The following is a 27,330-nucleotide window of genomic DNA, read 5'->3' on the forward strand; positions in this document are numbered from 1 at the left end:
TGGCCCCTGAACTCAGGGTGAATCGTGAGGGCGCGCAGGAGGCCTAGCCGGGCAGGCCTGGCAACGCAGGTGCCGGATAAGCTTTTGTGGGGTGACTGCATGAGCCCCTGCGGCGGGCGCGCTGTGACAGACCCCCCCACCCCAGGCGCCAGCATCTCCGGAACCCCGCGGAGAGCGCGCACCCCACGGCCTACGCCCTCCTTCTGGGAAGCAGGGCTTGTGGGGGGCGGAAGGAGCAGCCTTGGGGCGCGCTGGGTGGGGGGCGTCTTGCTCCCGGGCGCCTGTTTACCTAACTGCGGTTGTCTGGAAGTTAATCACGCTCTCAGGATGGCAGTACAAAGCCACAAACACACACTTAGACACAACCTAATGCAGGCTTCTGCCCGCGGGGCTAAGCCGAGATGTTAGAAGACCCCTCCATCCCCGGGGCGGCCTTAGGCAGCCTTGGAGGTGCCCTTTGATTCCGAAGCGGCCCGTGGGAGGGGGCAGGCGCAGTTGGTCGCGGACGTCCCCTGACTGGGGGCGCCTCGGAGGGCAGGGGTGAGGGGTGCAGAAGAAACACAGGTGGGGGCCAGACCCAGAGGGGGGAGGATACCTGTAGAGAGGTAAATGCGGGGGGTGGGGGAGAACTGCAGTCAAGGCGGTAACCAGGGTCTACTGAGGTGGGGTGGGGGTTGCAAAGCGATAACTTCCTCGGGGTGGGGGGGGGGGCGGAGCGGCTCCAGAGAAGAAGCGGGGTGGGGGCTGGGGCATCTTGTCGGCAATTAGAGCAGGAAAATGCAGCCACTGACATGCCAAGAGTCCAAAAAACGGAGTTGGGGGGCAGATCTACGCGCATTCCATAAGAGGGGAGCTGTCCCTGAAGAAAGTACAAACAAGTGGAAAGGGCAGAGGGCACTCGGAATAGTGGTGGGGGGCGCGGCCCCCAGCGCGCCGCTCTGGGACCCCCGGCCGGGGTGGGTCCCGGAGCGCGTCGCGCGGGGCTTGCGGGCGGGCGGTCTCTGCCAGGACGTCGGGGCCGCGGGGCCTCCCTCCCCGCCCCCGGCCGGCCCCTCCCCGCCCCCTCCCCGCCAGTCCCCGCGGAGACGCAGAGCAGCGAGCTGGGGGCGCAGGGAGCGAGGCGCACGGCGCCGGGCGGCTCCATGGCGCGGGGCCGGGGGCGGCGGCGCTGGGGGCGCTGCGCGCTGGTGGCCGTCGCCGCGTGGACCGCGGGCTGGGTGCTGGCGGCCGCGCTACTCCTGCGGGCGCACCCGGGCGTCTTCTCCGAGCGCTGCACCGACGCGAAGAGCCGGCGCATCCTGGCGGCGCTGGTAGGTCCCGCCGGCCCCGAGGGAGCGCCCTGGGTGGGGGCGTGGGGCATCCTCTCCCAGCCCGGGATCTCGGGCGCGGCGGCGGAGGCGCCCACCGGGGAGTGTCCCAGGACACGTGCGGGGAAGCGCCGGGCGCGCATGATGCGGTCTTCCCAAAGCGGACGCAGCCCAGGGTCCTCTGTGTGCACGCGGGGGTGTCCCTCCCCATTGTCCTGGGACAGTCTTCTCGCCTGACTGCTCTCCCGCCACCGCCTGCGCCCGTCCTCCTACAGGCAGCGGGTTCGGGTCCGGGTCTCCGCGGCGCTTTGCCATCCCCGCGTCCGGGATTCCGCAGCCCGACTGGGCGCGCTGCGTCCCGCGTGGCCCTCAGTGGAACCGAGACCTCTGTCGGGGGTGGGCTCAGGTTGGTGCGGGGTTTTGGAGCCGGCGGGGGCCATACCTCTGCCTCTCTCTGGTCCCCTGTTCTCTACTGAGCCTATGGTTCTGTGATTCCACCCAGGACTGCTGGGTCACCCCACCAGGGGCTGCTGGGTCACCCCCAACCTTGCCGAGCCCGATACAGACAGGCTAATAGGGACACCCCCCACCCTCTACCCCACAACCAAGGTCTGTGGGACCCAAGATGAAGAGTGCATCCCAGGGAGAGGGACGGCCAGGGGCGGGGCTGCAAACCCCTGGCAGCCTAGGCCACAGGGTGGTCTCCCTAGGGGGGGCGCGCCCCCAGGCTATCTGGAAGGAGAGGGAGCCTGGGCGTTTGTGGCTCGCTGCCACTGGTCCTCAGGTGCCCCAAAAGAAAATGTTTTCTTTAGTTGATCCCAGAGTTTGGCTGTCCCTGTCTTTACATTTGCTTGGGGAGGTCAAGCCCCCAAGAAACTTGAATAGAGTCAGAATCTCTCCAAGGAAGGCAGCAGCCACCAGTGCACTGATTTTTAAACACGATTATCCACTTCCTAAAATAGTGGCTGTTCTAAGGTTTGGTTTGAAAAGTAATCTGTTTTCCAAGAAGTCTTCAAGGAACACGTGAAGTTTTCAATCCAATTGCTGGCATTTGGGTGGGCCTTTTGAGATTGTAGATGTTCAAAACATGAGAGCATAAAGGTTTTCAATGAAATGATTCACTTTTTTAAAAAGTGAGATTAGAAAATTTTTGAAAAATAGTGAGTGAAACTTACAAGCTAAAACAAATCATATTCCCTGATGGAACCTGCTGGGTGCTGTGAGCCGCCCACGTGTAGGTGGGAATCTTTTCCTCCACCTTCCCCGCCCGCTGCGCGTGTCTGCGGAGTCGCTCTTGCACTGGGATTCTCTAAAGCCTTCTGTAGATTGTAAGAGCTCATTGATTTTCTCACTAACTTATCCAAAAATCTCTTTCATTATAAAGGTTTTTTTTTCCCACTGTTTCACGGGGGCGGGGGGGGGGACACGACTGATGGCCCAATTATAGCAAACAAAAATTGATAGCTTGGCCATGATCATTTACCCATGTGTAAAGATCATATAATAACCTTTTAGGTTGAAATTTAAAAAGCCAATACCATTTCTCAGTTATTTATTTTGGATAATTGGAAAAGGCCTAATGGAAATTAAATAGCCTACTATAATTTGAGTAATTGCTAATCATAGCTGTCCCAGCATTCCAGTTAATAAATTAGAACCAACTCTGTTGGGAGGTTTTACCAGTATATCTTAAATGGCAGTCATTTTAGATCATTTTTAGTTTGACATAAGCTGAAAAGATTTGTTCTGCCTCTGAAGGCTCTAAATCTTTCCGATTGCCCAAAGAATGATTTAAAACACCATGTCTGTCTTTCTAAGAGTTTCTCTGATGTCATCTCAGGGGAAGCAATTTGTCTGTGTGAGTCCTTTGGATGCAGGAGCCCGCTTTTCTCCTACATGCTGGGGACTTCTTTTTCTCTCCCCCTCTTCCTGTCGCACCCTTTTCCACCCTTTCCATCCCCGATCTACTCATGAGAACGGACATAGCACTCCGGATCACTTTTCCCTGGGCCGCTGTAAAGCAGAGAGAGGTTTAAGTAGGGCCAACCCCGCGAGGGACAGAGGAGAGGCTGCGCTGCAGCTTCCGACGCCCGGAGCTGAATCGAGCCTCTGTCTCGGCTCCCTGGGCCGTTCCAATTCATTCTGCCTGGCTTTTATCCTTAATAATAAAAGTGGCTGTTATTTTTCTGACTGGCCTCCAGACTCTCATTAGCTTTCACTCTGAATAAAGGAACACAGAAGAAACAGCTCTACTGGCTGAGCCGGAGGGAGACCTCTTTCTGGCAGAGCCAAGAGGGCGTGGTAGATTCTCCTCGCTGGCCAGTGTCGCTGCGTTCCCAGCGCTCCCTGCGCAGCAGGTGGCATCGCAGGCCCACCCAGGGGGCCTGTGGAAGAAAGCGGGCGACAGTCAGATGAGCAAGCCCAGGGCCCAGTGAGGAAGGAGTTGCAGGTTCCTGGAAGCCAGCCTTGCTCCAAGTACAGAAGAGTCCCTGGAAGACGTGAGAGTTCAAAGAGCCAATGTGAATGGTTGCAAAAGAATGGAATCTTCAAGCTTTGGGGTTTTCTAGTGCTAAAACACTGCTCCTTTTGGCTGCTGCTTTTTTGGCACATACTGTCATCAAGCAAAACATGCACTCTCTCCAGCTGGATTCTGGGGTCTCTGGTGCCCTACTTTTCTGGGGATTCTGACCAGGAGACAGCCAGGCTGGCGAGAGTGCAGGGCACATCCCGCGGACATGCTGAGCTGTTTGCTGCGGGGTGCCGGTGCGTGCCCACCATGGGTGCCAGAGTGCCAGGCGTCCACGCGGATGTTCTTTTCACTCCCCGCAGCAGCCTCTGCGAGGCATGTGCTTTTATCGTCCCCATTATACGGTTGGAAAGCTGAGCCCCAGAGAGGTGGCCGCGTTAGCGTGCCATGGGACCAGCCTGTGAGCTCGTGCAGCGGTGGCCAGCCCGGACCCTTCCCCAGTGACGACACCCCCGAGTGAGCCCTGCCATGGCATCCCAGTCAGTGCACCTCGGAGCAACCCCTGGAGACTAGATGTGTGCTAATCAGTGGCTGAACTGCCCTTGAGCTGGTGAAGTTTCATGTGATTTAATGTAGTTGCCTGCATTCGGGATTCATTTTTTATAGGGCAGCTGCTGTGTGCCAGGCTGCCAAGCCCCGATGTGACGACAACAGCAGGGCTGTACCTGGAAAGATGTTGGAGCTGCCAGCAACTCCCTCCCACGGAGTCCTGGGACTGCGTTTGTCACGTGCCTCCTGTGGGTGGTCCACGGGCAAAAAGGAGGTACCCGGTGGGTGCCCAAGGGCTCTGCGAATCTGCGGGCACCAGGCAGCTGCTTGGAGAAGGAATCTCCTACGGATGTGAATGGTGCTAACCTGCCTAGAGCTCCTGAAAATCAACAATAGACAAACTAAAAAATGCCAGCCCTTTGGCAGGACGTCTGCGGCCCTGTCAGTAGCTCACCAGTTAGAGGTGGGCAGGTTTTGTCTCTGCCTGAGAACTGGGAACAAGCTGGGGAAATAGGAAGCAACTGCTGCAGAGAACGCCTCTCACAAGAACTGGGGTCAGTGCGTGTCCGTGCACCTGCTCACACACGTGTGAGAAACACAGATCCACTGTGAATTTAATTAATTAAAAAATGCACCAGAGTTAGCTGCAAGGAGGCATCATTAATTTTGCTTTCAGTTTACTTTTGCATCTGATACCTGTGGACTTTCTCCGCATGTACATTTTTCGAAGATCTGAGCCCAACTTCAAGCTGGCTGCCAGGACCCCCCACCCCCATGCACAGAAAAATCTGACGCAAGACTTAAATGATAGAGTTCAAAGAAACCACTATTGTTGAGTTAAAAAGAAGAGCCACTTCAAAAGGTCATCCTGCTAGTAAAATAATTTCACCGTTGCCTTTCACATGATGAAAGTTTTCAAGTAGCTTTTAAACTTGCAATTTATACTGTAAGTTCTCTGTTCATTAAATATGGAATTCAGTCTTTCCCTGTATTTAGTAGGCGCAGACATGCATAAAACTCCTGCAAACACTCTGTAATGCTGGGAAGCAGAGAAGCAAGGGCAGACACAGGTTTTATACTTTAATGAGAAGAATAGTTACCGAAATGCTAAAATAAATTCATCATGAAGGATGACTGCAAATATCATTGTTACAGATAATGTAACTTTAATGACAAAACGAAGTCACTAAGGCACCAACAACTTAGATTATACACCCGAGACCTCCCATCTGGCAGCTGGCAGACCTGGGTCCAGATGCCAGACCTCTAAGTCCACTTCCTGCTTTTGCCATCCGTGTCGCTGCACCCAGCAAGGAGCCAGCCCTGCATGGGGCACATTTATAAATCCACATGCTGCTCTCAAGGAAAACAGCCAAAGCTACCATTCCCCTTCAAAACGGACAGACTGCCTGCCCAGGTCAGTGACTGTGCCATTGCTGAAATCGTTCTCCCTCTCCTCTTTGGAATCAGGGGCGACTTGTGCAGCATGCCATGCGGCTTCTCCGACAGATGCCATTGGTGTGACCCACAGCTGCGGGGCCGGAAGGAGAAGGAGCAGCACGCGTGCGCCCACCGGGTGGGAGAGGAGGGGGAGGGCCGTGCTCCCGGGAGGACAGGGCTGGCTGCCGGGAAGTTCAAGTTGACCCTTGAAGGCAGGAAACACTTTTGCCAGGAGGAGAATAAGAAGACGGCCTCATCGACAGAACGTTCCTGTCGGTGCCATGTGGAGCTCCGTCTGACTTTGTTCTTGGTTCTCTGAGCCCACTGGCCTTGCCTGGGTTTTTCCTCCGTGGAGGAACCGCTCCTTCCCGAGGCCTCTGTTGGGCAGACCTCTAGTTCATCCTTCACCTTTGAGCTCAGATCCATGTCCTCCAGGAAGGTAAGGTCTCGGCCCGCCCCGTTGACTCTGCTGAGTGGGGCTAGAGAGGGGCTGGAGAGGGGCTGGAGAGGGACCAGCATTTCCCAGTGCACCGGGCACCTCCCGCCTGTGACTCAGCTTGTCCCTGCCAGCCTCCCACGCTCAGTGGTTGTGGCCGCCTTCTGTGGACCAGAGGCCACCCGGCTGGCTGGGGGTGGGGCCCAGAGCCACCCTGCCTGCCTCCCACGTGAGCCCCACCTGGTCCCTACCGCACCCGCCCTGTGCCAGGGAGGTCCATTTGATGCACAGGCAGGCTGCCGCCGTCTCGTGGGCCCCTGAGCTGGGCCCATCGAGCTGCACGCAAAGCTGGTGAGTTTGAGAAGCTGGGGTTTTTAACTTGAAGGCGGTGGGCTGGAGCAGAGACGCCTTGTCCACGGCCTCCCGGGCGGCGTGGCTTGGAGCTGCTTCCTTTGTGTCCAGTGGCGAGCGCAGCCATAGCTCCAGGTGTGAGAGTCAGGGTCCTGGGCTTCCCTGCCCGTTTGCTCTCTCCAGGCTGCAGTTTCCCGCCCTGCTTTCCTTTCTTTTCCAGTGCTGTCCGTACTTCATGCATAAGCACTTTAGAGTAAATCACAACTGAGGTAACACTACAGTAATGTTCATGGAATTGAATCAAACCAGTTTGGATAGCGTACTTACAGGACTTTTATTTACAAAGAAATTGAGAAAAATTGTTGCAATTTCTTATCAGGTTTATTATAGGGACAGGAGAGTCTGCAAATGCAGAAGTAAGAAAAAAAATGCAACAAGTAAAATGAACATGCTGTATTATGTCTCCGCTCTCTTTGTGCTCCCTGACTGCTGCAATCACTTCCCTTTCACCCCCACCTCACCTCCTGGTCCCCGGTGGTCTCAGAGGGGCTTGAATCAGCAGCTATTTTCTTACAAGGGGAGATGTGGATGCGATTACGAGAGACAAGTGACCCAAAACACTTGACCCTTTCTGCGCTTGTTTAATGACCCCAAGCCTTGGAAAGTGGTACAAGAAATGGATGGTATTTTACCAAAACGGTGTTAAATTCCAAGAAGGCAGCACGCGGGCACAACTCTGAGTGTAAGGAAAGCCGGTGTGTGGGTGGGGGAAGGGTGGGGGACAGGGCTGGCTCTTAAAATGGCCTCATTATGAGTGTTTGTTTTCCAAAGACAAAGAGGCAGCCTCAGGCTATCAGTGTGGCTCTGGGCTAGAGGATCGGGTTCCTGACTTTGTATCTGCAGAACTCTGCTGCTTGCTTCCCTCCTTACGTTGACGTTGACGGGATGGTGCCCCACATCCCACAGGAGATGGGCCATCCAAAGCGCGCCCGAGGCTGATGTGTGCAATGTCCCCCCCCCCCCCCCCCCCCCCAGGAAACCCGAGGTCCACCAGACGGCTTGGTGTGGTCGAGCATCTGTCTGAAATCTTCTGAGAACCCAGGCCCTTGCTTTAGGAACTGGGGTATTCCCTTTTCAGTTGTCGGGTAGTGAGTACTTAGTATTTAGAAAGATCCACGATCTCTTATCTAACACCTTGGGGCCAGCTGTGTTTCAGAATTCACGTTTGTTTGTTTTTTAAAATATTTTTATTATAAACAATAAACAAACATACAAACATTCTTGGCATACAAACATTCCTGACATGGCTACAATCAGTGGCTCACAATATCATCACTTAGTTGTGTATTCATCACCATGATCATTTTTTTGAGCATTTGCATCTCTCCAGCAAAAGAAAGAAAAAAGAAAAAAGCTCGTAACATGCCATACCCCTTACCACTCCGTTTCATTGACCACTGGTCTTTCAATCTACTCCATTTATTTTAACCTTTGTTCCCCCTATTATTTGTTTATTTCTTATCCATATTTTTTACTCATCTGTCCATACCAGTAGATAAAAGGAGCATCAGACACAAGGTTTGGAATTCAAGCTTTTCTGCATTTTTAGGAAGATACTGTGGTGCCCACACCTTACATTTTGTACCCCGGCCAGCAAGTGCTGGGGCGGTACCTGTTAACAAACACATGAATAATTCTGCAGCAACAGGTATGCAGAGTCCCACCAAGCGGACACCTGAAGGCTATTAAGTGGCTTCACAGATTGTCAGGTGGGTTGTTGACACCACGGGAGGCCAGATGAGGTTTTGCTGCCAGCTGAGTTATAGAAACGTTTAGTTTTTCAGCCCTTTTTGGAGTGTGAAATTGAATGTCCAGGCATTGGAGGTGTGTTTTTCAACTTTAAGGATGTGTTTAGAATCTGCTTGGGGTGAATAAAGCAGGCAAATACGAAATGAGGAGGCAGTCCTTAGAGCAGGGGTGAAGGGAGAGGAGGCAGTCCTTAGAGCAGGGGTGAAGGGACGAGCAGCAGGGCAGCGGGTTGGCTCAGGGCCGCCCCAGGCACTCGCCCCGCCCCTGCTGCAGAGCCCCCACTGACGCTGCTCTTTTGGCTGCATGGCGGGTGGGTGTGATCCCACACAGAGGAGGAATCTGAGGCTCTGAGCGGTTTGGGGGCTTGGCCAGAGTGCAGTGCGGCCCGGGCCAACCTTCCTGAGTTGGCCCCAGTTTCACTCCCGGCCGTGCTGCCCCCACCACAGTGCCAGCTCAGGGCACTTAACCCTAAATAAGGCGGGGTGGGAAAGCGCGTCTGCATTTTGTATCTGCCCTGCTACCTTATGAGAACCTGGGCAGCGTATCAGTTCACGTGGTGCAGATGCTGTAGTGGGGAAGGGAAGGTGTATTTGGTGGGTGGCTGTGATCAAGGGAGGAGATGCATGTGGGGGGACGTGGGCCGGGCTGGAAAAAGTGATTGAGTCCTCACAAAACTGGGTCTAGAGGCTGAGATTTCCTGAGAGTGATAAAAAAGAGAGAAAGGAGTAATAGTCTCCCATCTCACCACCCACACCACCCGCTTCCTCTCCCACTTGTAGCGAATGGGGCAGGGCTGGTAGGCATCATCCTAGGGAAATGTGTCGTGTGGTGGGAGGGTCGCATGTGAACGGCCACAGGTTGCCTGAGGTTTTGGAGACATGCCTGCCCCGAGGGCTCCATGCAGCCTGCAGCCCCGCCAGGAACACAAAACCCTGGCGCACCTACAGAACGTCCCCGGGCGTTCCTGGGGCCTTGTGTGGCTGGCCCTTGTTTTCACTGCTGTATCCTGCAGTAGTCTTCTCAGAACGGCCGCCACCCTCTTAGCGCCTTTAAGACTGCACAACTATGGGCTAAAGCAGCAGGAAGGGTTCTGGAGGGGGGCGACTAAGCGCCCTTGGGTGGGGGAGTTTCCCACCTGCCAGGTGATCCTAACGGGTGGCTAGCCTCGAGACCCGCTGGCCCATCCAGCCTTGCAGATCGCCAATGGTGCCCAAAGCCAGGCAGGATAAAGGCTTTCCTGGAGGCCCCGTGGTTGGGGTGGGGGGAGTGCCCTGGCCCCCAGATGTCTCGGTTCTGGAGACGCAGTCCTGGGCGGGCCAGGTGAGGTCATGGACAGGAGCCAGCCTTTAAATGACCTCCACAGCCCCTGGGCTCCGTTTGCAGGGTTCCTCCGACAGCTGGCTGTGGACACCTTGCCCGCCCCGCCCCCTCCGGCATGGTGACCGCCTGCCCCTTCCTTCCAGTGCCGGGACTACCGAGGCGGCGCGCTGGCCGGGGACCTGTGCGAAGACCTGTGCGAGGCCGGGCAGCTGGTGTACCGGCGCTGCCTCTACTACGAGCGGGGCAAGACGGTGCTGCAGGCCGAGTGGCGGGGCCGGCCGGTCATCCTCAAGGCCAAGCAGGAGGCCTTCTCCAGCTTCCCGCCCCTGGGCCTGCTGGAGGAGGAGGCGGCGGGGCCCGGCCGGGACGCGCTGGAGGCCGAGCTGCTCCTGATGGTGGCGGGCGAGGTGAAGAGCGCGCTGGGGCTGGAGCTGCCGCAGGGCAGCCTGGGGCCGCTGGGGCTGGGGCGCGGGGGCCCGCGCTGGCGGGGGCGGCTGGCGAGCCTGTGGGCGCTGCTGCAGCAGGAGGAGTATGTGCACTTCAGCCTGCTGCACGGCGTCAGCCGGCACGTGCTCCGGGTGCTGGGCTCCTGCGGCCACTTCTACGCCGTTGAGTACCTGGCCGCGGGCAGCCCCCGCCACCGGGCCCTCTTCCCCCTGGAGGGGGCAGCGGGCACCGCCCGGGGCGGCGGAGACCAGGCCAGGGCGGTCAGCAGCATCGCCCTCAGCTTCCTGGACATGGTGAGGCACTTCGAAGACGACTTCTCCCACCGCCTGCACCTCTGCGACATCAAGCCCGAAAACTTCGCCATCAGGAGGGACTTCACAGTAAGTGGCCCCAGGGGGTGGGAGAGAAGAACCCCGGGGGTGGGAGAGCAGAACCCCTGGTGCGGGTGTGCAGCTCACGATGAGGCTGTCTGACCCTCCAGCCCCTGATGACCCCAGCCTACCAAAGCGCTTCCTGGGGGGAAGGAGCGCTCTTGTCTTGAAGCCCCCAGTGTGGAGGAGGCCAGAGCGCAAGGCCAAGGGCCTGTGGGCAACCCGTGCTCCTTGAGGGCCCCTCGGGGTCCCTGGGCTATTCCTTGGCACCTGAGTGCCCCTCCTACGCCCCAGCTCTCCAGGGGCCCGTCTCCTCGCTGAGTGGAGAATGCAGAGCCCAGGAGTCATGGGGCTGCGGGCCGGGCTGGGGCCAGTGTGAGGAATTCCCCAACCCCCGGGAACTATTTTCAAACTGCCCACACTCTACCGTTACAGGTTGATTTTTGCATGCCCTTGTTTTCCTGGAGAAGATGTAGCTGGTTCCATTCAGTGCATGGGGTTTCCTGCAGGGCAAGTGGAGTTTGGGTTCTTTCCAACAGGGAAAAATATGCCCCGGGCGGAAAAGCACCACTGTCCAGGTGGTTCTTCCCTGTGCAAGCAGCTGGGCTGGGCAGTGAGGAGGAGAGAAGGCTGCAGGCCGGACTTGGGTGTTTTGCATGAGATAGCACCCCTCCCTCAGGGCGGGGGGCAGTGCTGCCTAGCTCGGGGTGTCCTGGCTCTGGGTCAGCACCCAGAGGGGCAGACGGGTCCCAAGATCAAGCCCAGGGTCGAATGCTGGGACCACTTAGGTGGGAGAGGTGGCAGAGAACGTGGCGATGGGGAGTAGCTGGAGAGGGACTGCCCTCAGGGACCCCTGCCATGCCGCATTAGCACCCAGGGTGCCAGGCAGGATGGCAGGCTGCAGCTGGCGCTGGGCAAGTGGGCACTGCAGAGCAGCTCATGGGGGTTCAGTGCTCCTTGTTAGATTCAGGACAGAGAGGCAGCCCAGGAAGGTCCCTGACCGTGGCTGTCGGCTTTGTTTCCGGTGACACAGGATGACACGGCCTTCGTGTTGGGTCTTTAAATCTGGCAGTCTGAACTTGCCCACAGCGAGCCCCTTCTGTAACCAGACTTTGTTGGGGCCCTCATGGGCATTTGGGCATCTTGCTTGTGCTGCCTCTTCCTAACACCCTATCCTTGCTGCCCCGGGGGGCTGACAAGAATGGCGTGCCTCAGAGCATGGGAGGGTCCTGGGGGTACAAAGGGTCCTTGTTCTCCTCCTAATAGAAGTCCCGGGGCCCCTACGAGCCTGGGGGGTTGGGGGGGCAGAATCTGTGGTGCCGGCCTTGAAACCAGCTCTGCTTCCCAGGTGAGCTCTTGCTGCTCACCCAGCGTGTGAGTGGGACCCAGTAGGTGCCATCTGAGCTGCAGGAAACGGGAACGTCAGGGCTGGACCCCCAGGAACAGCTCACGAAGGAGGTGGAAACTTCCTGGCACAGTGGGCAGCAGGGGAAGTGTCTCTCTAGGTTCACCTACATTGAGCCTTCCAGCATCTTGTGCACTAGAGGTCAAAGTGTGCTAACTGAAATAAGGACTCTGCACTCTTCAGGCTGCTCCAGGCTGTTTCGGGGGCTGCTGTTGGCCCCACTGGTGCTGTCAGCTCTGCTCTTGGCTGCTGGGGTGGGATCAGGGAGGAGTGTGGTGGGGAGGGGAGAGGAAGGGTGGGGAGGGGGGACCAGCTGGATGGCTGAAACTCTTCTTGGACCCTGAGGCTCAAGAAGTCAATTATTCCACCCACAATTTTACAACTTTTCAGGGAAAACCAATGGTCTCAGCATCCCCAGAGAACTTTGTAGAAATGCAAATTATCAGCCAACCCCAGAGCAGGGCATCTGACTCTCCAGGTGATTCCTCTGCCCAGCGAGTGGGGCCTCGGTCCGAGCCAAGCAGACTGTCCTTCAGGCCGGACTTAGAGGAAAAGGAGCCGAGGACTCCCTCAGTCCATGTGTCATGGGCCAGGCTCTTACTTCACAGGTCTTGAAAATTTATCCAATGGTTGCAAATGAACACCTCGGAAACGTCATTACTTAGGACCCCAAACCACAGCCAGCAGACATGCCTCTCTAGGAGGTGACGTATTTCCCTCCCTGACGTATTTCCCTCCCTGGAGCCCCCTTTTCAGTGAAGGAAGAAAGAATTCCCCCATATCCTTTCTATTCTGATGCCAGAATGCAGCTGGAAGAGGATAAGACAAATTAGGTATTTTCAGGCAGAAATAATTTTTTTCTATTCTGATACTATTTGAGAAACACTGTGCAGAGGTTTATCACTGTTCTTATTTTAGGTGCGTAGGCTTCTACTTAGGACAGATGCAGTCACTTGGACATCATACGCGGAAAATTAATAAATGCATCCAGTTCTCCCAAGGAGATGAGAAATGGAAACGAGAAGTTGCAAGGGGGTGAAATTCCATTTCAGAGCCCAAGGGAGGCAGGGAAGGTTCCAGAAACTACAGAAAAAGAGAAGTCTCTAATAACCTCGATAATACATTGTTAAGATTATAGATTCATTAGAATAGCCCAACCCGTGTTCATTTTTAGTGTATTGCCAGGGTAAATTATGAAATTCCCTTTTTCTTGTGGCTTCATAATGAGATGAGAAAGATCAATTAAAATGATAAATTCTGTTTGCTGTGTCTGAACTAATTAGACAGAACCCACATACAGGGAGAAATTTGATGTTCTTTATTTTCTTTATTCTCCACATATTCTGAAATAAACTGTTCTCCCCCCTGCTTTGTTTTACTGGCTAAATCCCAAGAGACATGTTATCTAGCATTAATCTGAATGAAAAACCAAAACCAAAACCAGGAGTGCGGCTCCCGGACACGGCATAGAATTGGGGAGGAAATGAAGACTGTCAATGAACCTTTTTCTGAGACGTGCCACCTCAGGGACAAGCTGATATTCAGATGTTGACTGTGAAAGCTTGTGGCATGCCAGGACCCCGTCCAATTCATCAAGCTTTCTTATGTCTTCTCAACACCTTGAAGCTATGCACTGCTTGATTTGGGCAGACTCCAGGTTTTCTCAGGTTTGAGCTCATCTTTTTAAAAAATCCAGGTGGTGGAGGAAAATCGGCACTATTTAGAAGTTTTTTCTTTTTCTGTTTGAAGTCTATTTGGTCTGAAGCCAGGAAAATAAATCTGAAATTCCTGGGATCGTCAAGTTGTCGCGCCAGCAATGGCATTTCGTATTTAATAAGTTCGGATGGAGGTCCTTGTGGAGGAATCCTAAACTGAGAACTTTGCCTGCTGTCCCCCCCGGCTGCTATCTGACTATCCTGCGGGAAATATAGCAGATATTCCATCAGTGGGGAATGTGGGGACTCCCTGCGTCATATTTACCATCACACACCCAGACCTGCCTCTTGATTGCAGTTCCCTTTTATTGTTGTATCTCTGCGGATAAATGATCCCTCAGTTTTCTTAACCTTGACCCTTGAAGGTCAGAGACCAACGTGATAAAGCAACGGAGTGGGGATCCGTCTTTCAGACCTTTCAGAGATTCTAGTGATGTAGGTGAAAAGTGATACTTCTAATTCTAATTCCCAGACTAAGCTTCAGCCTGTGACAGCAAAGCTTCTTTTGGCTGCTAAAGCCTTGCAGTATAATCTGTGACAGTTTCTTGCTTGAAACAAGATAGTAATAACCACATTTGGGAGAAGCGAGCCCTGCCAGGCCCGCGGCGTGGACTTTCCCCTCTTGGCTGACAGCCTTCTGGAGTGTTCTGCAAGGCATCCGACAACCCAACCCGAGGATGGGGAAGCTTCGCCAGGTAGTAAGTCCACGGCTGTCATTTTGGTGGCCATGTGCTATTTTGATTACAGGTGGTGGCTATCGATGTGGACATGGCCTTTTTTGAACCTAAAATGAGGGAAATTCTTCAGCAAAATTGCACGGGAGATGAAGACTGCAATTTCTTTGACTGTTTCTCAAAGTGTGATTTGCGTGTCAACAAGTGTGGAGCACAGCGTGTCAACAGTAACCTGCAAGTAAGTGTCCCTCCCCCACTGTGACTGGGCGGAGGCGAGGCCTGTGTCTGCCCAGCTGCCCTCCCCAGCCTGATAGCACCCCTCTGTGGAGCTGAAGCCTCTGTCGGGGGGTGGGGGGCAGGAACCGTGGGAGATGGGGTGACCATCTGCCCCTCGTTGCCTCCCCCATCGGACTGCACAGGCCAGGGGCCAGGCCAGGGGGGTCAGCAGGGGGAGGTGAGGGGCGGAAAGTGGGGGCCACGTTGGGTTCAGGGAGTCTGGAGTCAGGGAGACCCCAATCTAGGGGGGTGCCCCACCAACTGGAGACCCCTCCCTGCGCTTGGCAGGGTCACCTGCTCTCTGTCCTCGTTTGAGGCTTGTAGTTGTGTGTGGATGGCCATGGACCTGGGGGGAGGAGGGGGCTGTGAACCAGAAGGAGGCTGCAGCCCCCCCGAGGGGCAGCGGGCAGAGCCCCTGGCTGCTGGCTCTTGGCCGCCCCAGCTCCCTCCTCTCCCCTCACCTGCTCACCCTCCTCGTGGCCCACTGCCCCGATATCTTCCGCGGAACCCACCTGCCCCCACTCCCAAGTCCATCAGCCTGACGAACACCAGGTCAGGCCAAGGGGGGCAGCTTAGTGCCCATCACCCTCAACAGAACACTGATTTGGGGGTGCCCGGACAGCTGTGCTGATCTGGGGCCCCCAACGGCTCCGAGTCCACCCCCCCCAGGCCGAGTTCCAGACCCTCAGGGTTCCTCCCTTTAGTGACCCCAGGACTGATGTGTCCCTTTGGAAGCGTCTCATCCTGGCCCCTTTAAGGTGGGCTCATGCCCTGGGTGGGTGGGGGGTGTCTGTCACAGGGTCATTCTCCTTGAGCTGTGGGGACAGGATGACTTCGCCTGAGCACCCGCCACCTGGTGACCCCATCTGCTGCCCACACCTGCCCTCTGCAGCTCAGTGAGAAACAGGCCACTGTCCTTGCAGATTGGTTAAGAGGCAGGAAGCCGCAGTGAAAACTAGCCAGGCTGGGCCATGCAACCAGGACGTAAGAGAGGTAATCCAAATGGACAAAGAATGTGGAAGATTAATTAATCTAACTATTCAAAATTAGACAAATTAAAATCCAGCGATAGGGTGGGCCAGGGTGGCTCAGTGGCAGAGTTCTCACCTGCAGTGCCGGGGACCTGGGTTCGATTCTCGGTGCCTACCCATGTCCCCCCCCCCAAAAAAAATCCAATTATAAAACTTTTTACTTATCAATGGGACAATGGTCTTTAAAATGCTATTAATTCTCTGCTATACATTATCTGGTGAGGATTCAGAGAAACACATAAGCGTCTTTATTGTTAACATGACTATTTGTAAATTGCAGCTACTTTCTGGAGGGAATGTGGACATTAGAACTAGTCATAATCTGTAACAAGTTACTTCATTTATGCACGTATCTCATTATTACCTTTGATTAAAGCCCTCAAAATAGAGTACACTTTCTTTAAGGATATGAGAAAATAAGAAACATTAAGTGGAAAAAAGTGGATTCTGCAATTCAGTATTTATAATATGATCCTTTATTTGTGAAATGGTATAAGATTGGAAAGATAGCCATCAAGGTGTCAACAGCAATTATTTTTGGATGGTGGGAGTCTAAGTAATTTTATTTTCTTCATTTCTTCTACATTTTGTAAAATTTCTACAGCCGTCCTATATTAGTTCTCTAACTTAAAATTTCACTAAAAGAATACAACACTCTTAGAATTGATTGATAGATTCATACAATAGACTTTGTTTAATTCATAGCTAGACAAAACAATGTGTTTGAGGGGTTGTGAGGCTCCGGTGTCGGGGTGGAGTGGAGAATAAAATGACACTCAGGCCTTTGGGACACTTCATATTTTCACATGGAAATGCATCGCTTCTTCTTAAAGAGAAATAAAGTAACTTGTCTTTTAAAAAGAATCCCTGCCTTTGCAGGGTTTAATTGGAAAATGGAAGTAAAACTTCTTTGTCCTCTATGAAATAGTGGCTCCATAAAATTGAGGCATTTGTTAAATGCCTGATATAAAGTGTGGTATAGAAAAACACAGTACTATTAATTATGCAGCTCCCAGATCATCTCTCTCAGCAGGGAGGAAACTGTGAAAGCAGTAAAACAAATAACATCTTTAAACTGAGAATTTAAACACATCTTCGGGATCAGTGAATTTCTTCCCCTATTGGAATTAAAGATTATGAGATGGAGGCTTAATTTTTAGTTCTGCTCCTAAAATAAAACACTCCCCAAGGCTCCTTAAAACAGCCTCACTCTCACACATTTGCACACCCACTTTTTACTAACATCCGCTGCTTAGCACTGGCAGCCGGCCCGGAGAGACCGCCTGGACTGACTTCTTACGCGGCAGCCGCTGCCTGTGACTCCGTGTTCCCTCTTCTCCTCAGAAGTGGATTCCACCCTTTTGGCCGGGCCATCCAGATCTTTCCTCAGTCCCTCTGAGCTAGAAATGGAATTTCCTTCCTCAGCCAGAGGCAGCCTTCCTGTCCCGAAGGCCTGGTTTATCCTGCACCAAGCGGTCTCTGTGGCATCCTCCTGGAAGGAGCTGGGGATGGGGGAGAAGCCAAGGTCTGCCTAAGAGCCTCTGGGGGTCACAGGCGGGGGGTGCTTTGCTTTGGGGGTAATCTTCTGTCCTGAATTAACGGCTCCCCTGTTCTCCCCCCAGGTAATCTGTGACAAAATATTTCGCTACTGGTTTTCCTCGACCCTCGGGGCCTCTGCCCTGTCCCTTGGGCTGCAGCGGCAGCTGCAGGAGGCCGTGCAGGAGTGTGCAGACCCAGGCGGGCCCCGGGGCGTGTTCTGGAAGCTTCGCCGCCTGCTCCGTGCCAGGCTGAGGGAACTGAGGGAGGTGAAGTAGCACGTCCGGGCTTTACCATGTTTCCCCCTCGAGGAGTGGCCGCCCACTGGTTGTTCCACGTTTGTTTGAAAGCTGAGACTTCTCAGGATGCAAAGGAGAGACGTGCAAGGTGCCTTGTGGTCTTCTGAAGTGGGGCGAACCCGCTGACCTTTCCCATCCACCGCGGCCCCCTGGCACTGCCTTGGTCGCTGGCTTCTCCTGGCCGGAGGCTGCCACCCCGGCGCCCACTGCAAAGCGAAGAGAGGGCTGAGGGGTGCCAAGGCCATGCACCTTTGGAGGTCCCGCAGGAAACACCTGAGTCCCGGCCAGCACTTCCTCCCCAGAGACAGTGCTTGTGCTCGGCTGTCACAAGGGCCCCAGCCGTCCTTCCCTGTGCACTGCTACATTGTCAAAAAATGTGTGTGTGTGCAAGAGTGTGAGTGTGAGTGCACACAAGCCAGGTGGGTGAGTGTGGCCGAGGGTGCACCTGAGTGAGTGCATGTGAGCGTGGGTGTGTGCACACACGAGTGTGCACGATCATGCGTGCATATGTGTGAGTGTGCATACAAGTGAATGTGTGCCTGAGTGTGACTGTGCACAAGTGTGAGTGTACTAGTGTGTGTGTGCCTGAGAGAGCATGTAAGTGTGAGCAAATATGTGTGTGTGTTGGGGCAGGGCGGTGGCTTCCCAGTGTGTCCTCCTGGCCGCTGGCCTAGCCAGCAAAATGTCCCCTTCCCTTTGGAATCTAACAATAAAAACTGCTGCATCTTGCAGCATGGCAGTGAGTGTTGGGGGCACGCGTGACTGCGGTTGAGGGGACTTCTCCTTTGCAGGGGTCCCCAGTGCCCCGGGTTCTGGCCTTAAGAGCACATCTTCCTGCAGCGGGGGCGCCAGGCTTGCTGGCTGCGGCTCTCTCCTGCCGCCCAGCAGGAAAAGGGAGTGAGCCCCAGGGCACGCAGGTGGGCAGGGGTGCGGCCAGCAGCAGCTGGGAGCTGTGCAGGGACCCCCGAGGGCGGGGCCGAGGCGCTGGCCTGGACTGCCCAGCAGTGGCCCCCGGGGGGCTTCAGGCCAGCAGGCTAGGGGCGAGGGCCCGCGAGATTTCCGCGTAAAGGAGACCCTTTCTCACCCTTTAGCTGGGAAGCCAGGGTGCCTGGGACGGGGTGGAGAGCAGTGAGCCGACACCCCTTTTCAGAAAGCACATTAACAGGGGAAGAAACCGGAACTGAGCGAGGCGAAGGGAATGATGTCAGGGGGTTACAGATTGTGGAACACACTCATCCGACCTTTTACAAATCACAAATTGGTAAGTTCCCAGCCATTTCTCTTTTCCTTGCCCCAACCCCTTTCTAATCCAGAGAAGGGGAATTGCCTTCCTGTGTTCCTCTGGGACACGTTTCTCCAGGTCAGGTCACTTCTCTGAACTGTGCGAGGGGTTCTAGAAGGAGCTAAGCCCCAGCTCGGAACCCTACGTCTCCGTGAAGACCGTCACGTGTGAAGTCCAGGGTTACCTGCTCTTTACACCCCCTCATCCATCGCCTTTGCGTTTTTCCAAAGGTCACTGAACTTCATAAAGGGTCTCCTTAAGTGAAATAGCGCCATGACGCACTTGGCATTTGTGGTTTTTGGTGTGGAAATAATCTCCTTTTCAGTCACAATTTGGCAGAAGTGAATGACAACTAAAGTTTGATGAACAGGCTCAGGCCTGGTGGGTTCTGAAAGAAAATGGGATGGCTTTTGTACACCCAGTTGAGGTGACCTTTTCCACAGGGGTGTGCTGTGAGGGTGACAGGGGTCTCCACGCCTGTGTCCACCCTCTCGTTGGGGTCTTTTCATGAGCAAAAAGGTTTCCATGAAGACTCTGCCAAGCAGAGGGTAGGAGAAGGGCTGGGATAAGGGAGGGCAGGAGGCTGTGCCCTTTGGGTTTTCATTGTGAGGTCAGGTTGGTCACTGGCCTGCTGCAAAGCCAGCTGGGAAAAGCGGAAAGTTAGTTTTCATTTTGACCTAAATGAAAACAAATGCTTTTGCTTACAATGGAGACAACATGATACATAATTATGCAACACAATGGTGTTTTTATTGCCAAAAAGGAGTTTTATCCCTTCCTCTTTGGTTACCCAGTTACACACACACATACACACACACACACACACACACACTCTCCCCTTTCCCATCACTGCTGAGAAATCACTTATTAAGACTGCCTATTAAACCAAATTAAAACATCTGTGGTAAAGGATCAGTTTACTTTTTATAAGTTTTCTAGCCCTTGCAAAAATTATATTTTTATAAAATACAATGAACAAACATAATGCATCTCAGTATTTAATAATTTTAATGTTTAAGTGAGATTGCTTCCTGCTTCTCTAATTGAGGCTGGACTGACAATGACACGACTCATAGGGGACAATGTCTATCGAAATGGTTTCTATGTTTTGTTCTAATAACACGCGTAACAGACAAAACAGCCTCATGGATATGTTGATGGGAACTGAAAAAAGAGGTTATAGAGGGATTTCAGCAAGCACAGACTGTTCATTTTAAAATTTTATGCAGTGGATTATCTATCTCCAACCCTTCATCAGAACTCAGTTTCAACAATTTATCTTGAAAAATTATAGTCAAAGCTATCTTTGGATGAAAAAAATGATTCCAGAATTTTCTACCCTGTTGGGTTGTGGCTGATAAACCTTCAGGTATCGGAGGCGTGGTGTGCTCCCCTGCACACTAGCACAAGGCTCACACACATGTGCCTGAACAGGTGAGATGGTGCCACACTGAACTGGTGTAGGTCAGTTCACTGATGGAGTGGATGTCAGGGCACACGGACAACATGGCAGTGTCACAGAGCTGCAGAAGTGTCTAAATCTTTCCTCTCAATTCTCTACTCCTCTTCCCTTAAGCGATGCATCCAGAGCAGTTCAGAGACACTCACGGCACCCCCTCCAAGAAGTCTGCTTTGCTTACTTCCTCCAGGCACTGCAGCCTGCCCAGCCCTCAAGGATGGCTCAGGGACTCTAGGAAGAGAAGACTCGACCATTATTGGAAGAGCAGCTGCTTTTTAAACTTGATTTGCAAGCTGTGCTTTGGGCAACTGGGGACAGGGGAAATTTCTGCAGCCAGGAGCATCTGAAGAAATGCATGTTTACTGCTCGGGTCCCGCAGTGGGTAAACGAATGTCATCCTGGCTCCTAATGGACATGGGCTCAGTGGGCAGCAGGCAGGGGCAGGAGTGCCTCTGCCCAGCTCATACACACCTGTTGTTTCTTTTCAGAACTAGGCTTTGTTTCTGAACCTTTCAAAAAGGAACCCATGCGTTAAGTCTGAAGCTGATGGATCTGATGATTGATTTTTTATTTGAAAATTTTGACTTCCTGAGTCCATTTCTTAAACTCTAACGTGGGGATAATCCCATGTTAGTAGGTTGTTGTGATGTTCACAAAGAACTTGGTAAGGTGTCTGGCAAACAACAGTGACTAACTCAGAATATTTTTGTGCTGGATGTTTCTCGGTGTTGGGCAGATGCCAATGAGAAATCAAGGCAGATTCATCAGATCTGCCTCAACCAGCCCTGACTGGATTTTTCCCTTTGCAAGGACATTGTCCCTAGTAGCTCCTCTTGTGGTTGACCCTGGTCCTGGCCGACAGATTTACCAGGTTTCTTGAAGAATTAAAGACCAGAGAGACCATACATCTAGACCTTATTGTCATATGGTCTATTGGTATACCTCTACTGGCTTTTCGAGGTCCCAGCTCCAGCTGAGGGGAACTAGATGGCTAAGTCCCTTGGGGTTGACATACCTGCTTGCTTGGGTTGGAGGGTGTGTTAGTTAGGGTTCTCTAGAAAAACAGAATCAACAGGGAACACTCACAAATACAACATTTATAAAAGTGTCTCACATGACCATGGGAACACAGAGTCCAAAATCTGCAGGACAGGCTGTGAAGCCGACGATTCTGATGGAGGGTCTGGATGAACTCCACAGGAGAGGCTCGCCGGCTGAAGTAGGAAGAGAGACTGTCTCTTCTGAATCCTTAAAAGGCTTCCAGTGATTAGATTGAGCATCACTCATTGCAGAAGACACGCCCCTTAGCTGATTACAAATGGAACCTGCTGTGGATACAGCTGACGTGATTGTGATTTAATTCTATGTAATGTCCTCATTTCAACAGACAGGCCAGCACTTGCCCAGCCAGACAAACAAGTACCCCCACTTGGCCAAGCTGACACATGAAGTTGACCATGACAGAGGAGTTGAGCCTTATCCCCAAAGCACTATGGGTCCTTTATCCTTGTGTCTGAATGCCTCATAAAAATGGAAGCCATCTCTCTAAGGGAAGGATGAAGTTGAATTAGGGATACTTAGTATTAGGGAACAAAAACCCTCTGCTGCCCTTTTCTAGGAAGGGAATCCTTGAGTCATCTGGAAAGGAAATCAACCACTCTGAGCCCTGCTGCCCCTGGCGGCAGCAGCAGGACTCCAAGCATCCCTTGTCATCCTTCAGCCAACTGGTTGTCCATGCACTGGACTGAGGGGCAGATGGGGGCCGTGCAGAGGAGTCGGGGGCAGAAACCACAAATCCCCATCTCCGAATGAAAGCTGCTTTGGAAATAAATAGGGGAGAGGGAGGGAGAAAGGAGGATGGAGGGGATGGGGGGAGCAAAAGGGGGACAGAGGAGGGAGGAAATATGGAAAGCTGTAGATACAAACATTTCCTCGCTGACGACTTGAGACCTTCACTGAGGCCAAATGGGGGTGCTGCGTTGCGGGGTAGCGGGAGAGGAGATGTGTCCCTTTCTTGCAGGAGTTAAGACGCCACCAGGGCCTTCGCTGACTTCTGCTCTATGCAGGTCCCCATTGGCTGAATCTCTGCACATGTGACCTCCCTGCGCCCTGGTGACCACCCCGTGCTGTGGTGCCCACCCTGTGCCTGGTGCCCGCCCTGTGCCCGATGCCTGCCCTGTGCCCAATGCCCGCCCTGTGCCCAATGCCCACCCTGTTCCCAATGCCCGTCCTGTGCCCAACGCCTGTCCTGTGCCCAACGCCTGTCCTGTGCCCAACGCCTGTCCTGTGCCCAACGCCCGCCCTGTGCCCGCCCTGTGCCTGGCACCTGTCCACAGTTCTAGCATTGGGTGGTGGGGGCCGCATGGACCCCGGCCCGGCTGGCCCTGAAGTTGGGGGCAGTCCTGGGCACAGTGTGGGCTAACCTGGGCCTTGCACACCTGGGCGTGGCTGGAGTATGCAGGCCTGGCCGAGCCGCGGTGAGTATGACAGCCACAGTCGGGCAGAGGAGCAAGGCGGGCTTCATGGCACGGGGACGGGTACGCTCCTTCCAGGGTCCCTGTTCTAGTTTGCTAGCTGCCAGAATGCAATATACCAGAAATGAATTGGCTTTTCAAAAGGGGAATTTAATAAGTTGCTCGTTTACAGTTCTAAGGCTGAGAAAATGTCCCAATTAAAACAAGTCTATAGAAATGTCTAATCAAAGGCATCCAGGGAAAGATACCTTGGTTCAAGAAGGCCGATGAAGTTCAGGGTTTCTCTCTCAAGTGAGAAGGCACATGGCAAACACAGTCAGGGCTCCTCTCTTGGCTGGACAGGCACATGGCGAATACGGTGTCATCTGCTAGCTTGGTCTCCTGGCTTCCTGTTTCATGAAGCTCCCTGGGAGGCGTTTTCCTTCTTCATCTCCAAAGGTCACTGGCTGGTGGACTTTCTGCTTCATGGTGCTGCAGCATTCTCTGCTCTCTCTGAGTCTCTCTGAATCTCCAAAATGTTTCCTCTTTATAGGACCTCAGAAACTAATCAAGACCCACTCAAATGGGTGGAGACATGTCATCCCCTAATCCAGTTTAACAACCATTCTTAACTAAATCACATCAACCAGGGAGATGATCTCATTACAGTTTCAAATATACAGTATTGAATAGGGATTATTCTACCTTTAAGAAATGAGATTTATATTAAAACATGGCTTTTCGTAGGGGGCATACTTCCTTTCAAACCAGCACAGTCCCTCTCACCACCTGTGTTAGGTGTGAGCCCGACTTAGCGCCTTTAGACAACTGGAATGCAGTGTCCCCGGTTCAGCAGGTCAGAAGGCCAGGCGGCAGGAGGGCTGGTCTCCTTTCGGGGGGCTCTAGAGGAGACCCCGTTTCCTGCCCATTTGGGTCGTTGGCAGAATTCGGTTCCTAGAGGTTGTGGGCCCGGGCCCCAGCTTTCCCGTGGCTACCACCGCAGGGTCTGCTCAGCCGCTGGGGCTGCCGCATGCCTCGGCCCGTGGTCCCTTCCTACAGCTTCAGAGTCAGCAGCAGCGGCCGAGTCCTTCTCCACCCTGACCCATTCAGGAAAGGGTCTCCGCTTCTCAGGACTCCACCTCTAAACCCTCTGCTTCAAGAGCGAAAACTAAGAACTTCTTTAACTTGATCATGTGGAGAAACTTAGCTCCCCCCTCGCACCTAGACAAGCACAGGCCCCACCACCCCCGAGGATAATTCTGCCTCTCTTCTAAACTTTGATGAGTCTTACAGTTACAGTCTCTTCCCCTCAAAAGCATTTCTTTTGAATACATAATATTTTAAACATGCAGAAATGCATGCGATGCCCAGCTCTGTCACAGCCTGCAATCTTGCTGCAAGTGTGTGTTAAATGAGTACGTGGCAGCCGCTCTCCTGCACTGTCTTTCCTCTGCATTTTTTTATACTTATGCATTACATAATTGTATCCATGGACAGTAGCATAGCTTTGTCCCTTTTACACATTAATTTTGTTTCTTACAACAAATAGGAGCCTTTGCCTCACACTCGAGCCATCCGCTGCCTTGTCCCACCCCTCTCCACCCAATGTTGACAAAAGGATAAACAGAAGGCGTCCCCTGTGCACTTGGAAAGCTTTTCACTCCCAAGGCGTGGGATTTCTGATTGCTTCTTCCCGAATTATATGCAGACTTCAAAATCCTAGCTAGATGAGCCAGCATCTCCACTTCTGGGCACACACCACAAAGGAAGGACAGCAGAGACTCAGCAGGCACCTGCACACTCACCGTCAGAGCCTCACTGTGCACGCTGGACACGAGGCAGGGACAGCCCAAACCTCAGCTGACAGGTGAATAAACCGTAGGCTACCCACGCGATGCGACACAATTCAGTCACAAAAAGAAAGAAGTTCTGGTACATGCTACAACCCGGATGAACCTTGAAAACACTGTGCTGAGTGAAAGATGCCAGTCACCAAAGGAAATATCTGGAATAAGCAAATTCATAGAGTCAGAAAGTTGATTAGTGGTTACCAGAGGCTGGGGCAAGGGGAGTGGGGCGTTGTAACTTACCGGGGACAGATGGTATCTGGTTTGAATCTGCGGTAGACCCCAGAAAAGCCATGTCCTTTAATCCTCATTCAATATTGCTGGCTGGAAGCTTTTTTGATTGTTCCCATGGAGATGGGATTCACCAGATTGTGGGTATTAACTTTGATTAGAGGAAGATGTGACTCCACCCATTCCAGGTGGGTCTTGGTTGGTTTACTGGAATCCTTTAAAAGAGGAAGTATTTTGGAGAAAGAGCGAGCCATGAGAACTATTCAGCCCAGGTAGCCAGAGACCTTTGGAGATGAAGAAGAAAAACAGCTCTGGGGGAGCGTCATGAAACAAGAAGCCAGGAGAGAAAGCTAGCAGACATCACCATGTTTGCCATGTGCCTTTCCAGCTGAGAAAGAAACCCTGAACGTCATCAGCCTTTCTTAAGTGAAAGTAACTCCTGTTGGTGCCTTAATTTGGACATTATTATAGATTTGCTTTAATTGGGACATTTGCATGGCCTTAGAACTGTGACTTGCAACCTATTAAATTCCATTCCATTCCATTTCTGGTATGTCGCGTTCCGGCAGCTAGCAACTAGAACAGAGGGGTAATGGGTGGGGGGATGGTAGCACAGCATTGTGACTGCAATTAATGCCACTGAATTGAAAATGCTTAAAAATGGTTAAAATGACAAATTTCATGTTATGTATATTTTACTAGCATAAAATTAAAAACAGAAATTCTAGCTAGAAGGAGGATTTGTCCCACTTCTGGGCCCCGGCACTTTGGAATGTGAGCACCCTGGGGGGTGGCGGTGGCATCTTGACATTGCGCAGTGGCTCCTGCGGGACAGTCAGCGGTGCCCCTGAGGCTAACCACTGCACACGCCCTCCCCTGCCCAAGCGCTGTCCTTCTAAGCGTGGGGAGAAACCTTCCAGACACTCTGCAACCCCTGGATGAAAAGTCGGAAGGAAAGTGTTTGGAGCGATGGGCTCAGCAGAGCAGGTGCAAGGTGGGCAGTGAGCGGCTGGGGAGGTGGCAGGGCTACTGCCTCCCAGGAGCCTTGACCAGCCGAATCCCCGGGACTCCTCCCACCGAGGCCACCACGGCGTGTGGGCTGCCAATGCCAATTCCCAGTGACCCTGGGGGCCAGCATGGGGACACTTGCCTGTAGGAAGCCGTCTTGGGGCCCCTTCGGCCCTGACTCTAGATTTAGCTCCCCCCTCCCCTTTTCGTCGGGTCCCGCATCCTTCTTTGGCCCATAAAAATGCCGTGCTGGTTCCTGCGTGTGTCTGGCTGGTGCATGTGACCCGGGAGACTGTCCCTGGGCAAGCTCCCCCACTGCTTGTAGGGAAGTGGCTCTGTTGGAGCAGTATTTGCTTCTCCGCATCTTGAGTTTGTAACTGTTTCAGAAAGACCTGCCAGCCAGGACGGTTTGCACAGATCTGGAGACCCGCACACCGGCTTATCACCTGGCTGTGGTCAGGAAGCCCAACTGGAGAATTTGGACTCACCCAACCACCTCCTCCTCCCGAGTTCTTCGTCCTTTATTTTTCTTTAATGGAAACCTAAGAGAAGCAGATGCTACCCACCCTGAGTCAGCAGTCACTGTTTTCAAACGCAAAAGTCGAAAATGAACATTCCTGAATTTTTTGATTTAGCAACATGAAAAATCTCAAAAGTCTGCAACTGAAGCATGGGTGAGTCATTTTTATTGAAAAGAAAACACTCATTGGAACTTTCAAATGCCCTGGGAAATGCAAGGTCTGGGTAACAACATAACAAAAAATCACATTTAGAGAACTTTCTGAAGCAAGAAACCATGAGAAACCCCCCAATTTTCACATTTGTGTCGTTCCAAGGCAGCTTGTCATTGGCACAGGTTTTCATGTAAGGAGTGCGTTTTCCATAAGTCACCTTATTTTCTCTCTTTAGTTCCAGCTGTAATTTATCGCTCCGTGTCACACTGTACCTATAGATTTGTAGATTAAATTGAAGTCAGCTGTGTGGTTACGGGACCCTCGAGGACCTGGAGCCAGGACCTCAGGTTTAAGTTCTGGCTGCTAACTAGTTGTGCAGTTTTATTTAGGCAAGGCAATTAATTACCTTCTCTGGCCTCAATTTTCTCACCTGCAAAATGTGATTGAATGCTCTTTGAGGAATTGAATGAGATAAAGTAGGTGAAAGTCTCCGAACTTGGCAGGAGGTGAAGTAAGTGGACGCTTAGCTCTCAAATACATGAGCTCGAGTCCATATTCACCGTGTAAGCCCCCCCACCCCCCACCCCCCCGCTACAGAACGAGGCCACTGTGGGGATGGGGTTGCTGGAACAGACACGGAAGGCATTCGCGTAGAGGCACCCCTAGTTGCTATTATTTTTTTTAACCCCCCAATGTCAGTTTTTCTTTTGCCTTTCAGTCTACAATTGAAAGAACACTTGCTTTGCGTCATGAACAGTCTTTCTGATTAAAACACCGTTGGGAAGTCAGGGTACAATTTGAACCCTAAGAGGGGTGGCAGCTGCGCTTGTGCTTCGCTTTGCTTGAGGAGATGGGGCTCCTCACCATGCACACCCTTGGAGTTTGTTCTCCCTGTGCCGGGCACGGGTGCAGGGTCCCCCTGGACGGCAGGCAGGTCGGCCGG

General features: G+C 53.0%; 1 protein-coding gene across 1 annotated transcript; it reads left to right on the forward strand.

Moving 5' to 3' along the window:
• The first annotated feature begins 401 nt into the window (after positions 1 to 401).
• On the forward strand, positions 402 to 17,664 carry DIPK1C (divergent protein kinase domain 1C). Its single transcript, XM_077136085.1, has 5 exons — positions 402 to 450; positions 1,075 to 1,310; positions 9,823 to 10,506; positions 14,365 to 14,529; positions 17,221 to 17,664. Exons 1-5 carry the CDS (start codon positions 402 to 404, stop codon positions 17,410 to 17,412), a joined length of 1,326 nt encoding a protein of 441 aa, XP_076992200.1. The 3' UTR covers positions 17,413 to 17,664.
• The last annotated feature ends 9,666 nt before the right edge of the window (positions 17,665 to 27,330 follow it).

The sequence above is a fragment of the Tamandua tetradactyla genome, chromosome 18, assembly GCF_023851605.1.
Source record: "Tamandua tetradactyla isolate mTamTet1 chromosome 18, mTamTet1.pri, whole genome shotgun sequence".
Lineage (NCBI taxonomy): Eukaryota > Metazoa > Chordata > Mammalia > Pilosa > Myrmecophagidae > Tamandua > Tamandua tetradactyla.